Source organism: Xenopus laevis, chromosome 3L (genome assembly GCF_017654675.1).
Source record: "Xenopus laevis strain J_2021 chromosome 3L, Xenopus_laevis_v10.1, whole genome shotgun sequence".
NCBI classification, from domain to species: domain Eukaryota; kingdom Metazoa; phylum Chordata; class Amphibia; order Anura; family Pipidae; genus Xenopus; species Xenopus laevis.
The window spans coordinates 33525070-33541723 of record NC_054375.1 but is presented as its reverse complement, the minus strand read 5'-3'; the positions used below and the strand labels follow the sequence as shown (position 1 = coordinate 33541723).

The following is a 16654-nucleotide window of genomic DNA, read 5'->3' as shown; positions in this document are numbered from 1 at the left end:
AACTAAGATATAATTAATCCTTACTGGAGGCAAAACCAACCATTTTTAGTAGGCTTAAGATATTGAAATCCAGAAAGATCCCTTATCTGGTGAGCATTCTTGATAACAGATTCCATACCTGTTTAAACCAGGCATCCTCCTGTCTAACAAACAAGACACTACTTATATGCTAATGGTCTAGGCTCATTTGAGGCCTGACAAAATACTTTCATGTGGTATTTGTTTGTGATGACATTGATAAGATATCTGGCTGTATTCTCAGTTATGCTAACTTATTTCAAGGGACATAATCAAATTCCTTTGGCTAGCCCTTTACATCATTATATGAACAATGGAAACACCATGACAAAAACATACAGTACTTTAACATCCATTCTTACCTAGCTCTTCACTAAGGCTAGCTATAAGCCATGTTTAGTGATTTAGCCATGAAGTATGGACCTAACGAGCATAGTTAATAAAAGGTGAATACAACGATGAGGTGAATACAAAAAGAAAAACCTATGTATAAAGATGTAGCACTTCAACATTACCAACAAACATTCCAATTTAAGGGCTCTGGGTGTACTGTTGATATATGTGCGTGTGCCAGAATTCATACACATCAAGTGGCATAACTAGATGTTACTGGGCCACACAGCAAATTCATTTTAGGGCCCCCAGATATCCATGTTTTTAAATAATAAATTCCATATGCCCCTGTAGCACCTTAAAGTACAAATACATAACTTCTGAGAATAATTTGTACTTGCAGCATATAATATTTGTTTTCAGCAAACTATAATCATAAATACGCTTTCAAATGAGTCATTTGTTCTTTCCGCCAATCCCATCACTCAAATATATTCATTTCAGACCTTGGAAATGACTCACCTGCCCAGTTCCAGCAGCAGGTACAATGTCTTTCCCAGTTTCATTTCCAATTCCTGAATCATCAGCATCAATAAGACTCTCAACTGGGACATTGTGAGGTGGTTTTAGGAAAGCAAAGTCTCTTTCACTTGGATCCAAAGTAACACAAACATCATAAGAGTATGGAAATGGCAAAGTACCAGTATTGAATTTTGGAATAAATGTGTGATCCATCTGAGGGTAAGTGCTCATTGAGCTAAATGGTGGTAGTGACTTTGATTCTTTGCATTTAGACATGATGGCAAACATCATAGTCAGTAAAAAGAGGAAAGAAATTAAGGCAATCGCCACAACCAGATAGATTTGCATGTTGGACTGAGAATCTGTTTTCCCTGGCTGGTTACTAATTTCAGGAAGCACATGCTGAAAATGATCAGAAACAACAAGAGTCAGTGTAACAGTGGCTGAGCGAGATGGGATTCCATTGTCCTTTACTATCACCACAATGCTGTGCCTCAAAACATCTCTTTCTTGAAAAACTCGTGATGTTCTGATCTCTCCAGTATATTGATCAATGGCAAAATGTTTTGTTTCTAAGTCTTGCAAAAAATTATAAGAAAGCCAAGCATTGTGGCCTGAGTCAGCATCCACTGCCACCACTTTAGTCACTAAAGAACCTTGTTCAGAGGAGAAAGGAACCATCTCATATGCTGAAGATCCACCAACATCTGGTGATGGGTAGAGAATAGTGGGTGAATTATCATTCTGATCAACAACACAAATTCTCACAGTGGTGCTGCTATTCAGAGATGGAGAACCATTATCTTTTGCCATGATTTGGATTTCAAATTCTCTGTCCTGTTCATAATCAAATGGTCGCTGTGCATAAATAACCCCAGTTACTGGGTTAATGGAGATATAAGAGTTTGAAGAACTTTCTTCTGTATGGTTGGTGATAATAGAATAGAAAAGTTTTCCATTTTCTTCAGTGTCCTTATCTATTGCTTGGATACTGTATATTGAGGCCCCTGGTTGGTTATTCTCTGGTATGTAGGCAATATATGTTGATTTCTCAAATACAGGTGGATTGTCATTAATATCAGAAACATCCAATCTGATGGTTTTCTGATAAGAAAGGGGAGGAGAACCTTTGTCTGTAGCTTGAATGGTAATATTGTAATGTGAGCTTCTTTCTCTATCCAAGGTGCTTGTAGTAACAATTTTGTAGAAGTTTCCAGAGGATAACAATAATTTAAAAGGTATCACCCCAACAATTTGACATTCAACCTCACCATTTTCTTCAGAATCTAGATCATGGACTTCAATCAATGCTACCACAGTGCCGGTTGGAGAATCCTCAGAGATTGGGGTAGTTATTGAAGTTACAGATATTTCTGGAGCATTATCATTTTCATCTAAAATTTGTATTAATACTTTAGCATGGGAAGCTAAGCTACCTCCATCTTGAGCTTGTACAGAAATATCATAATATCTTGATTCGTCAAAATCAATATTTCCTTTTGTTGTAATTACTCCAGTTTTGGGATTTATAGCAAAAATACGGAGCACACCTTTTGCAGTTGTGCCAAAAGAGTAGGTGATATGGCCATTAATACCGTCATCTTTGTCACTTGCCCTAACAGTAAGAATTGTAGAGTTGAATGGAATGTTTTCAGGTATGCTAACTTTATATACTTCTTGTGTGAATACAGGAAAATTGTCGTTAATATCGGTAACAGTCATTTTAATGAGAGTTGTACCTGTTTGCACAGGATTTCCACCATCAGATGCTGTTAATATCAGCTCATGTTTGCTTTGTGTTTCTCGATCTAAACTTGTCTCCAAAATCAGTTCTGGAAATGTTCTGCCATCAGAATTGGTTTTTGCTCCCAGCACAAAATGCTTATTGGCACTGAGTTTATAGGTCAGATGTGAATTTATTCCCACATCCAGATCTTCTGCATTTTGTAAAACAAATCTTACTCCTGGCAAAGTGGATTCACTCATTTCTAATTCAACTGTCTCATAAACAAATGTTGGTGGATTATCATTTATATCTTTAATATCAATCCTAATAGGGAAAATATTTAGAGGATTCTCAACCACAGCATCAAATGTTAGAAAGCATTCTTCCTTTCCCTCACACAGAGCCTCTCTGTCTATCCTGTCTGCTACATTTAAATTCCCATTTCCAATATTTACATTGAAATATTTCTCGGAAAACCGAGAAACAATTCTCAGTTTTCTAACTGCAATTTCCTTAACATTCAGTCCAAGATCATTTGCCAAATTTCCTATCAATGAACCTTTCTGCATTTCTTCAAAAATGGAATAATGAAGTTGACCAGAGACTGAATGACAAAGGCAGGAGAATAAGAATGAAAGCATTACTTGCCATCTGAATCCTTTGCATGTCTGTGTTTGCTGCATTTTCATCTCACCTATTCTTTATATGAGAAATACCCTTAGTAAAGCTTCTTGCTGTTTTTGTAATCCAAATGGAAACACACAAAACAGGTAAAATCCACTTCCTCTAAATCCATGTGCATGTGTATCTTCTGTATGAGAATCTATAATGACTGTCCTTGCATTTCTGCACAATGTCTGCTTTATGGTAGTACCAAAGGATCTTCAGAGTTTCTTAATATTAGTGAACAGCGGCGCTCTGAGGTACAAATGTGGAACTACAGAGGGATATAGTATATATAGTAGAAATACCTGAACTACATGGTTCTCCCGCCTGATGATAAATCATTACTGCAATATGTGTTCTATTATAAAAGTAAACTATTTTTTTAAAATGCAAGTGTTTTAGCACATTGTTTGCCTTGTTATAATTAAGATTTTGTAAATCCTTTTTGTAAATAATTCTTCAAAATTATTTGCAGTATTAGGCCAAGTACATATGTATGGTGACATGAGACAGAACAAGGTTTGAATTCAAAACATAGAAGGAAGGATACAAAGCATAGACTATGATGTAAAGAGTCAGTAACTGTTTTTTAACTGTTTGTTAAACATTTTTTAACAATTAGTTGAATTAATAGCAACCAATAATCAGGGAGCCTTTACTCATCTGCTGGTTGAAAGCAACTAGACCTAAACTAAACTTTATGTTTGTTATTACATTACCCCCCAAATACTGCCCTCAAAAACATTGCTTCATTCTAGTCATCGACATTATATAAACCAATTTGCCTTCTAAGTATTAAATAAATATAGCAATAAACTCTACTAAAGAATTTAAACAAATAATAAAAATGTGTAGCTTTAAATAATATGCATGCCTTCAAACCTATAAAAAAAAAGAATTGTATCAATGGCCTAAACACATCATATGACTCAAAAAGTGAAATGTACCTTGGACCGTATCCAGATATTCTAGATCTAAACTCATACACTCTGTATAGTAGAAGGCCTATTGCAGAGCTTACCAAGTGTTCGCTAATTTTCTGGGTCATTGTACTGTCACTAACCTGTAAACATATCAGCACATAATCACAGTGCACCCCATATAGGAGGATCACAGTTGTCATTCCCAAATTTAAACCTTCAGACCAGATCAACAGTTATAAAGGGAAAAAATACACTTCTCAAGTTATTTAGAACTGCTGTGTTATCCAAATACATCTCACAGGAGAGGACAAGTTACATTCCAAGCTAGTTTTGACCGAATGTAGGTCTCACCCTAAATCATATAGATATCGATTTTGTTCATCACCATTGCATACATCAATATCTGTACAGTACTGTATATATTAATATACAAATGTTTGTAGGCTTAGAAATTACATACTGTACATTGCATAAGGCATTTTCTTTTGCAGATATAATTCAAAAGGTTTCTGAGGAAAAGGTATTTCATTTTACCCGAAAGGATAAAAAACAAACACAAAGGTCCATATAGAAACTTGCTTGCTTCTAATGCTGCTTATACCCTTGCTCATCATCAGTAGTAGAGAAAGATGAAAGTATGTGATACTAGGGGTAAATTTATCAAAGAGTGAAGTTCCACCACTAGAGTGAAATTCCGCAGCTCTCAATTCATTTCTATGGGATTTTGAAAGGCGTATTTATTAATGGGTGAAGTGAACGTTCACCCTTTGATAAATACGCCTTTAAAAATCCCATAGAAATTAATGGAGAGTGGCGGAATTTCACTCTAGTTGCAGAACTTCACTATAAACTTCACTCTTTGATAAATATACCCCTAGGTTGGGAGAAGCTTGCTGTTTCTTAGGGGCCGATTCATCAAGGGTCGAATATCGAGGGTTAATTAACCCTCGATATTCGACTAGGAACTAAAATCCTTCGACTTCGAATATCGAAGTCGAAGGATTTAGCGAAAAGGCTACGATCGAACAATCGAAGGATTATTCCTTCGATCGAACGATTAAATCCTTCAAATCGAACGTTTCGAAGGATTTTAATCCAACGATCGAAGGAATATCCTTCGATCAAAAAAACTTAGGCAAGCCTAAGGGGACCTTCCCCATAGGCTAACATTGACTTCGGTAGCTTTTAGCTGCCGAAGTAGGGGGTCGAAGTTTTTTTTTAAAGAGGCAGTACTTCGACTATCGAATGGTCAAATAATCGAACGATTTTTAGTTCGAATCCTTTGATTCGAAGTCGTAGTCGAAGGTCGAAGTAGCCCATTCGATGGTCGAAGTAGCCCAAAAAACACTTCGAAATTCGAAGTTTTTTACCTCGAATCCTTCACTCGAGCTTGATGAATCGGCCCCTTATACTTTAGTGGTATATAGGTTATTAGGCCAATATCATAACACTTTCTTCACATTCAAGAAACAGTAAGATTTCCGGGTGCAAATTACCAAATACCACTATAGACTCTCCATTTGAAATTATTTCTAACTTTCCACTAGCCCAACCTAGTGGAAAACCCTATCTCTACTATAAATTTAAATGCAATATCAGAATTAATACGTCCTGGAATACTGCACATTTTCTGTATATTCTAATTATACGTTCACAATTCACACCAATACCTTTTGTAAGTTTCAGATTAGTTCAGATTCTTATGATTCTGCCCATGGAATCCAAGATCTTAATCTCATGGGACTTTACATGGCATGTAAATACTATATGTGTAACCAACTAAACTATACAGTACATGGTAGGGATGCACCAAATCCACTATTTTGGATTCGGCCAGGAAAGATTCGGCCAAATACCGAATAGAATCCAGCCCCTAATTTGCATATGCAAATTGGTGGTGGGAAGGGGAAAACATTTTTACTTCCTTGTTTTGTGACAAAAAGTCAAGCGATTTCCCTCCCGGCCCCTAATTTGCATATGCAAATTAGGATTCGGATTTGATTCGGCCGGGCAGAAGGATTTGGCCAAATCCTGCTAAAAAAAGATGAATCCTGGATGAATCCAGAACCGAATCCTGGATTGGTTGCATCCCTAGTACATAGATTTAGATACCATAAAATCAAAGCATACACTAATTTATCAATGTCTTAATCATGTTGAAAGCTGTAGTATAGCAACATCACAGTTGTATAAAGCTCTTCAGGGTTATTGGACCAATAACAATGCAATGGAATTCTCCAAAGGGAATCCCACCTGATCAGTGTAAAACTGGCCACAGGTTTCCTGGAAGTTTAGACAGTTTTCTAACACACAAAAACGAAATGCCCTGGTTTTTAGTAGTAAAATATCATTCGGTGCATCCCTACTTTTCACAGAGGGTCACCATCTTGGAAAGTGTCTGTGACACTCACATGCTCAGTGGGCTTTGAGCTTTGTACTGTTGAGAAATTAAATTTAGAGGTCATGGCAAATTATCAAGAAGAAAATGAGGTTGGCCCGTAATATAAACTGATGCTGCAAGGCTGAATGTAACATTCTGATGCTAGTAGTAATTATCTGTATTAATTACTAATCAGTCTTATATTGTGACATTTATATTCTATGGGGCAGATTTGCTAAAGGGTGAAAAGTCGCCAGTGACTGTTTTGCACCCATCACCACTTCGTTTAGACAATGCTAATTCACTAAAGTGCAGAGTTATCTAGAGCGACTTCACCAATGCGAGCAATTCAAAGCGAAGAGGTCTTGTAAGTGGGTCCTTAAGCTCAGTAAGTGTGAGCAGCACAGAGCATGTGCAGTGAATTAACAGAAAAGAAGATGGGGAGCTAATGGTGCATATATAAGAATAGAGAGGGGATGCACACTCAATGAAGGAAATAATACTTGGTAAACAAAGGTGGTATTCAAAAAATTGAAACATATTTTTGTTTTTAAGTGTCTGTTTTTGTTAATGGTGAATTTTCCTGTAGGCTTTAGAAATGTTCAGAATTCAGCCAAAGCTTGTGGAGGGTTCCGAATTCAGCCAACAATTATGGATTATGGATGGATGACAGCATAAACAAAATAGAGCACAGCTGAAAACACTGCCCAACTATTAAGATATAAAAACTAGTGAAATGTAAGATCAAGTTACACTGTATGATTGGTAAAAATATATCAGTCCTACTGATTTATGTCAGCTACCAACCACATCACTTTAAGTTACCGGATAATTGATCTATGGTCAGAAAATATCTAATATATTTCCTTTACATTTTAACTAAGTAGTTAAGTGAGTGACAAAGTACAAATCAAACCCCATAAAACTAAAAACCACTAATAGTTTTCATAAATTGTCATAGAAAAGTTGTAAGTTTAAGCCATTCAGGACAATTTACACAAAAAACATACACTGAAACAGTGACTCACCTCCACAATGTCCGCACCACCTACAGCATCTTGTGCACTTTCATTTCCAATACCTGAATCATTGGCATCAATTAAACATCCCACTGGAACATTGTTTGGAGGTTTAACAAAAGCAAAGTCTCTTTCACTTGGATCCAATGTCACACAGACATCATAAGAGTAAGGTAGTGGCAAAGTACCAGCATTAAATTGAGATAGAAATCTGTGATCAATTTGGGGGTATGTGCTCATTGAACTAATTGACGGGGATTTTGATTCTCTGTATTTAGTTATGACAGCAAAAATCACTGTCACCATAAAGAGAAAAGAGATCAGTGCTATGGCGATTACTAAGTAAATTTGCATGTTTGACTGGGATTCTGATTTCATGGGTTGGTTACTAATTTCAGGAAGCACATGCTGAAAATTATCAGCAACTACAAGAGTCAGTGTAACAGTGGCTGAGAGAGAGGGTGTCCCATTGTCCTTTACTATCACCACAACTTTGTGCCTCAAAATGTCTCTTTCTTGAAAAACTCTAGATGTTCTGATCTCTCCTGTATATTGATCAATGACAAAATGTGATGTTTCTGAATCATGCAAAAAATAAGAGAGCCAAGCATTGTGACCTGAGTCAGCATCCACTGCCACCACTTTAGTCACTAATGTCCCTTGTTCAGAGGAGAATGGAACCATCTCATATGCTGGAGAACCACCAAGATCTGGTGATGGGAAGAGAACTGTTGGAGAATTATCATTTTGATCAACAACACAAATTTTCACTGTTGCGCTGCTGTTCAGAGCAGGAGATCCATTGTCTTTTGCCATAATTTGGATTTCAAACTCCCTGTCCTGTTCATAATCAAATGATCGCTGTGCATAAATAACTCCAGTTACTGGGTTAATGGAAATGTAGGAGGTTGTCTGTAGCTCTTCTGTATTGCTGGTGATAATGGAATAGAAAAGTTTTCCATTTTCTTCAGTGTCCTTATCTATTGCTTGAATACTGTATATTGAAGCTCCTGGTTGATTGTTTTCGGGTATAAAGGCAACATAAGCAGATTTTTCAAATGCAGGTGGATTGTCATTTATATCCAAAACATCCAATGTGACAGTTTTCCTAAAAGAAAGGGGAGGAGAGCCTTTGTCTGTAGCTTGAATGGTAATATTGTAATGTGAGCTTATTTCTCTATCCAAGGTGCTTGTAGTTACAATCTTGTAGAAGTTTCCAGATGTTGACAATAGTTTAAAAGGTACCACACCAATGATTTCACAGTCAACCTCCCCATTTTCTCCAGAGTCAAGATCATGTGCTTCAATTAATGCTACTAAAGTATCAGACGGAGAATCCTCAGAGATTGGGGTATTTATTGAGGTTACTGATATCTCTGGAGAATTGTCATTTTCATCTATTATTTCTATTAAGACTTTGGCATGGGTGACAAGACCACCACTATCTTCAGCTTGTACAGAAATATCGTAATATTTTTCTTCCTCAAAATCCACATTTCCCTTAGTTTTTATTTCTCCATTATTTGGATTAATAGTGAATATGGCTGCAGCTGTACTAAAAGAAAATGTGATTTGTGCATTGATACCTTCATCTTTGTCACTTGCATTAACTTGAAGTACAATAGAATTAATTGGAATGTTTTCATGTATATTTACTTTGTATACTTCTTGTGAAAATACAGGAAAGTTGTCATTGAAATCAGTAACAATAAACTTAATTAGAGTTGTACCTGTTTGTACAGGATTTCCCCCATCAGATGCTGTTAATATCAGCTCATGGTTGCTTTGTGTTTCTCGATCTAAACTTGTCTCCAAAATCAGTTCTGGAAATGTTCTCCCATTAGTGCTCTTTTTCTCCCCTAGTACAAAATGCTTATTGGCACTGAGTTTATAGGTAACAAAAGAATTTATTCCCACATCCAGATCTTCTGCATTTTGTAAAATAAATCTTGCTCCTGTTGGTGTGTATTCACTAATTTCTAATTCAGTTTTCTCACGAATGAAGCTTGGTGGATTATCATTTATGTCCTTTATGTCAACTCTAACATGGAAAATATTGAGAGGATTCTCAATCACAGCATCAAATGTTAGAAAACATTCTTCTCTTGCCCCACACAGAGCCTCTCTGTCTATCCTGTCTGCAACATTTAAATTCCCATTTCCAAGATTTACTCTAAAATATTTCTCTGAAATGCGTGAAACAATTCTGAGTTTTCTAGCCACAATTTCCTTAACATTTAATCCAAGATCATTTGCTACATTTCCTATCAATGAGCCTTTTTGCATTTCTTCAAAAATGGAATATTGCAGCTGAGCAGAGACTGAATGACATAGGCATGGGAATAGGAATAAAGAGATTACTTGCCATCTGAATCCTTTGCATTTTTGTGTTAGTTGCATCTTTATCTCAGGCATTCTTTATATGTGGAATGTGTCCAGTGAATGTTCTTGCTTTATTTGTAATCCAGTTGGAAAAAGACCTGTAAAATCCACTGCCTTATGAGATCAGGAGCAGATATATCCTCTGTATGAAAAGCCAACAAGATTGTGATCCCTCCTTGCAAATCTGAACTATGTCTGCTTTACAATAGTACCAATGAATCTCCAAGGTTTCCTAATATTAGTGAACAGCGGCGCTTTGAGGCACAAATGTGGAACTGCAGAAAACAGACACCATAGAAATACCTGAAATATAGGCCTGATATATCAAATATTGAACTGGGAAATCTAGAAGGATTCACAGCAGACCTATGTTTTCTTTTTTTTAACAAAACAATCCACACAGTCAGGAATGTTTTTAAAGAAGTAATTCAAATGGCCAATATTTTCTTGCCTAGTGATAAACATCTTTGCTGCACTATAAAATATATTGGCCAACAATAAACAGGGCCCTTGATTCATTTTATTGACTACAATGTACTGCAATATAAACATTTGCAAGTAAAATACATTTCCAGACTGTCAGTAATGGGTTTAAAGAACTTTTAAACAGCACATTAATGTATCAGTTTATTTGAAAGCATTCATCTGCTTAATATGGGTTGTTAGAGCTGAGCAGCAAAGATGAGCACTAACACTGTACCATGTCTTTACATCTAATAAATTGCATCAGCATAATGCAAACATTGCCACAATGAAAGTTAGAAAGGGATTAACAGTTCAGAAAAGAACTTTTGAAATTGTTTTTGAAATTTTTAATGAGCAGTATCATTCATGGGTAAAGAAATGTAAATGCACTATGTTGTGCAGTTGTTAGCACTGCCACCCTGCAGAACCAGGTTATTGGGCTTAACCAGTGTTGGACTGGCCCACTGGGATACCAGGAAAATTCCCAGTGGGCCCTCCTGCTTCTATACATTTGGCCTATTTCAAGGCCATTCCCTATTTCTAGTCTAACTAAAAAAATGAGGCAAAATAGATGGAATAATAGATTATAGTATGTAAAGAAAAAAAATAGGAGAATAGAGGTTTAGCGAGGAGAGGAAGAATAATAGTACTGTGGGCCACTGGTCTAAGGTTTTCTGGTGGGCTCCTCGTGTCCCAGTCCAACAGAGGGCTCAACTATAAATAATGAAGTAGATAGTAGTTTCCTCTTATATCTGCAGTTTGTGGCTTTCCTTCAGGTACAGTACTTTGGTTTCCTTGCACACTTGCTCTCGTCCTGATGGGGGTCCCACAGATACCAGCAGGGAGAGGACATGGGTCAGCGGTGCCCACTGTTTTTTTCCCCCAGTTACCTGCCAGCCCAGTCCAACCATGGACAGGCAAAAAACCAAGCTCTCCTGTCACAAATTATGACAGGCCATAATGGCAAAACCATACACATGCCACTTGCAGGTAATAATAAGTTGCTACATCAGAGCTCTATCTGGCACTGTTTTAAGGCAGCTGTATCTGTAGCATACATACAAAATATGCTATTTCTAACACATTACCAAAGTATAATTATGTTCTCTCTGGACTTTATGAACACTTTAGGACTTGCATTCAATATATTAAATAAGTGGCCTATGAAATAGAAATTCTAGAAAAATTGGATATCTCGACTGCAAGCAGTACATTCAGTCACATTCCAGCCAGGTACAAAAACAAAATACATTTAAGTTAAATATTATATAAGATATAACAATCACTTTCTACAAAGCTTTCATACACTATATACAGGGGTGCTCCTGCCATGAGGTGAGTTGGAAGACTTGCCTTAGGTGATAGCATGCAAATCACTGTAATGGTCACTTTAAGATCTAAAATTGTGATTTTAAGTCAGACTTTTGGCTCATCTAGCACAGAGAATGCAATAGAGATCTCTGCACTAGCAATGCACCCCCCTCAACCCACTCTGACAAAAAACTGGGGAGACCAGTTGGCGGAATGCTAAGGATTACCACAGTATACACATTCATCATCTTTGAAGGCAGCATGTGCCAGGCAACTGCTTTTAATGAAGAAGAGAAGTTACATAGTTACATAGTTACATAGTTACATAGTTAAATTGGGTTGAAAAAAGACAAAGTCCATCAAGTTCAACCCCTCCAAATGAAAACCCAGCATCCATACACACACCCCTCCCTACTTTTAATTAAAATTCTATATACCCATACCTATATTAACTATAGAGTTTAGTATCACAATAGCCTTTGATATTATGTCTGTCCAAAAAATCATCCAAGCCATTCTTAAAGGCATTAACTGAATCAGCCATCACAACATCACCCGGCAGTGCATTCCACAACCTCACTGTCCTGACTGTGAAGAACCCTACAATAATGAGTGATTGCATAAAAACTGTGAAAGGAAGAACAGCACTGTAACATAAAACCTATATATATATTTGACTGTATGAATTTATATTAGTTACGCATTTGATGAATAGTCCATTGCAAAACAAATACTTAAAGAAGAACTACAACCTCAAAATGAATATGTCTAAAAATGCCATTTGTTATATACTTAACTTATTGCACCAGCCTAAAGTTTCAGCTTGTCAATAGCAGCAACGATTCAGGATTTCAAACTTGTCACAGGGGGTCACCATCTTGGAAAGTGTCTGTGACACTCACATGCTCAGTGGGCTCTGAGCAGCTGTTGAGAAGCTGAACTTAGGGGTTGTTGCTCATTTACAAACAGAAAATGAGGTTTGTCTGTAATATAAACTGATGCTACAAGGCTGGTTAATAAATTCTGATGCTAATTCCACTGGTTTCTATGCTGCCTTGTAGTGATTATCCGTATTAATTACTAATCACTCTTATATTGTGACATTTATATTCTATGTGTACTGTATATTTTGAGTTGATCCCTAAGCTCAGTAAGTGACAGCAGCACAGAGCATGTGCAGTGAATTAGCAGAAAAGAAGATGGGGAGCTGCAGGGGCATCTTTGGAGGTATAGATCTTCAATGATAAATAGCTGTGCTTGTGTTGGGCTGGTACAGAAGCCTAAAACATGTATAACATTTCTAGCTACTTCTTTAGTTAAGCTTTAGTTCTCCTTTAAGCCTGTATGGTGTAACTGTGTAAAATGTTTTTTAACACACAGATAGAGGATATATGAAAAATAATGTTAATGTCAAGTTATAGAAAACTAACCTACAATTAAAAAAAGTATAATAGGTTGCCTTTAGAGTTGCATTAAATAGTAAAAGGGATGACGTAGAGGAGTCAAAGGAATACGATACACAATATATTTTCTGTTTTCCTTTCCTTTATAGAGTGCATTGCACTGTAGAAAAGGTGAATATTACCATTATTGTTTACATTTGCTGCTCAAGAGTATTTTTAAAAAATGTCTGAAATCCTGAAAAATACTTGATTTTCATAAACTGTCACAGAAAAGATTGAAAATAGGTAATTTTGGCCAATTTAATAAAAATGTCATTTACTGAAACAGTGACTCACCTCCACAATGGCTGAATCAGATAAAGCTCCTTGTGCACTTTCATTTCCAATACCTGAATCATTGGCATCAATTAAACATCCCACTGGGACATTGTTAGGAGTTTTAAGAAAAGCAAAGTCTCTTTCACTTGGATCCATTGTTACACAGACATCATAAGAGTATGGAAATGGCAAAGTACCAGTATTAAATTGAGGAAGAAATCTGTGATCGATTTGGGGGTATGTGCTCAGTGAACTAATTGATGTTGGGGATTTTGATTCTCTGTATTTAGATATGACGGCAGACAGTACAGTCAACATGAAGAGAAAAGAGATCAGTGCGATGGCAATAACCAAGTAAATTTGCATGTTTGATTGGGAGTCTAATTTCATGGGTTGGTTACTAATTTCAGGAAGCACATGCTGAAAATTATCAGCAACTACAAGAGTCAGTGTAACAGTGGCTGAGAGAGAGGGTGTCCCATTGTCCTTTACTATCACCACAACTTTGTGCCTCAAAATATCTCTTTCTTGGAAAACTCGAGATGTTCTGATCTCTCCTGTATATTGATCAATGATAAAATGTGATGTTTCTGAATCTTGCAAAAAATGATAAGAGAGCCAAGCATTGTGACCTGAGTCAGCATCAACTGCCACCACTTTAGTCACTAAAGAACCTTGTTCAGAGGAGAAAGGAACCATCTCATATGCTGCAGATCCACCAATATCTGATGATGGGTAGAGAATAGTTGGCGAATTGTCATTCTGATCAACAACACAAATTCTCACAATTACACTGCTATTTAGCGATGGAGATCCATTGTCTTTTGCCATGATTTGGATTTCAAATTCTCTATCCAGTTCATAATCAAATGATCGCTGTGCATAAATAACTCCAGTTACTGGGTTAATGGAAATATAAGAGGTTGTTGGTAGCTCTTCTGTATTGCTGGTGATAATGGAATAGAAAAGTTTTCCATTTTCTTCAGTGTCCTTATCTATTGCTTGAATACTGTATATTGATGCTCCTGGTTGATTGTTTTCTGGTACATAAGCAACATATGTTGATTTTTCAAATACAGGTGGATTATCATTTATATCCAGAACTTCCAATCTGATTGTTTTCTGATAAGAAAGGGGAGGAGAGCCTTTGTCTGTAGCTTGAATGGTAATATTGTAATGTGAACTTCTTTCTCTATCCAAGGTGCTTGTAGTAACAATTTTGTAGAAGTTTCCAGATGATGCCAATAGTTTAAAAGGTACCACACCAATGATGTGACAGTCAACCTCTCCATTTTCTCCAGAGTCTAAATCATGAGCTTCAATCAATGCTACCATGGTGCCAGTTGGAGAATCCTCAGATATTGGGGTAGTTATTGAAGTAACAGATATTTCTGGAGCATTGTCATTTTCATCTATAATTTCTATTAAGACTTTGGCATGGGCAGCAAGGCCACCACTGTCTTCAGCTTGTACAGAAACATCATAATATTTTGCTTCCTCAAAATCCACATTACCTTTTGTTTTAATTTCTCCATTATCTGGATTAATTGCAAACATACGGAGCACATTAGTTGCAGTTGTGCTAAAAGAGTATGTGATTTTTGCATTGATGCCTTCATCTTTGTCACTTGCATAAACTTTAAGAACCGTAGAATTAATTGGGATGTTTTCATGTATATTTACTTTGTATACTTCTTGCTTGAATACAGGAAAATTGTCATTGAAATCAGTAATAATAAACTTAATTAGAATTGTACCTGTTTGCACAGGATTTCCACCATCAGACGCTGTTAATATCAGCTCATAGTTGCTTTGTGTTTCTCGATCTAAACTTGTCTCCAAAATCAGTTCTGGAAATGTTCTCCCATTATTATTCTTTTTCTCCCCTAGTACAAAATGCTTATTGGCACTGAGTTTATAGGTAACAATAGAATTTATTCCCACATCCAGATCTTCTGCATTTTGTAAAAGAAATCTTGCTCCTGTTGGTGTGTATTCACTCATTTCTAATTCAATTCTCTCACGAACAAATCTTGGTGGATTGTCATTTATATCCTTAATGTCAACCCTAACATGGAATATATTTAGAGGATTCTCAATCACAGCATCAAAGGTAAGAAAACATTCTTCTCTTGCCTCACACAGAGCTTCTCTGTCTATCCTGTCTGCAACAATTAAATTTCCATTTCCAAGATTTACACTAAAATATTTGTCTGAAATGCGTGAAACAATTCGGAGTTTTCTAGCCACAATTTCCTTAACATTTAATCCAAGATCACTTGCTAAATTTCCTATCAATGAGCCTTTTTGCATTTCTTCAAACATGGAATATTGCAGCTGAGCAGAGACTGAATGACAAAGGCATAGAAATAGGAATGAAAAGATTACTTGCCATCTGAATCCTGTGCATTTTCGTGTTTGCTGCATCTTTATCTCATATATTCTTTATATGAGGAATATGCCCAGTGAAGCTTCTTGCTGTATTTATTTGTAATCCAGTTGGAAAAAGACATGTAAAATCCACTACCTTATGAGACCAAGAGCAGATATATCCTCTGTATAAGAAGCCAACATGATTTTGATCCCTCCTTGGAAAACTGAACTATGTCTGCTTTACAATAGTAGCAATGGAGCTCCATGTTTTCTGAATATTAGGTAACAGCGGCGCTCTGAGGCACAAATGTGGAACTGCAGAAAATGAACACTGTAGAAATACCTAAAATATAGGGCTGATTTACAATATCAGATAAGGAACTGCGGAATCCAATCAGATCTATGTTTTTTTAAATTTTGAATTAAACTGTCTTGGCAGAAAGTATTTTAAAGAAGTACCTTAAGTGGCCAATATTGCCTTTTTCAAGTGATAAACATCTTTGGTGCTGTATAAAAAATATTGGGCAATTATAAATAGGCCCCCTAGACATATTTATGTTGACTACAAGGTACTGCAATAAATGCATTCTTAACCAAAATACATTTCCAGATATGATCCAGCAAATCAATCATCAGAAAGTGTTGTTGAGCTGAGCAGCAGAGTTGAGTATTAACACTCCACTAATTCAAAAAATTCAAAAAATTACTGTATGAGCATAATGTAAAAATTGTCACAATACATGTTAGTAAAGGACTAACAGTTCAGAAAAGAACTTGTTTAAACTGAATGGATCTGTAGTTTTACATAGGATGTA

General features: G+C 36.4%; 1 protein-coding gene across 39 annotated transcripts in view; it reads right to left on the bottom strand.

The window, feature by feature from the left end:
- The window catches only part of LOC108710881 (protocadherin gamma-B5), a 234383-nt gene that overhangs the window by 46367 nt on the left and 171362 nt on the right, over window positions 1-16654 (bottom strand). For 2 of the 39 annotated variants that reach the window (XM_018252080.2, XM_041586130.1), the window contains exon 1: window positions 13485-16322. The exons of 33 other annotated variants lie outside the window; for them this stretch is intronic. In XM_018252080.2, coding sequence (XP_018107569.1) covers window positions 13485-15893 — 2409 coding nt within the window. In that variant the 5' untranslated portion in view covers window positions 15894-16322. Of the gene's footprint in view, window positions 1-873; window positions 3803-7596; window positions 10406-13484; window positions 16323-16654 lie in introns of those variants that run through there. 4 more of the 39 variants (XM_041586132.1, XM_018252081.2, XM_041586126.1 and 1 more) reach the window with 4 other exon arrangements.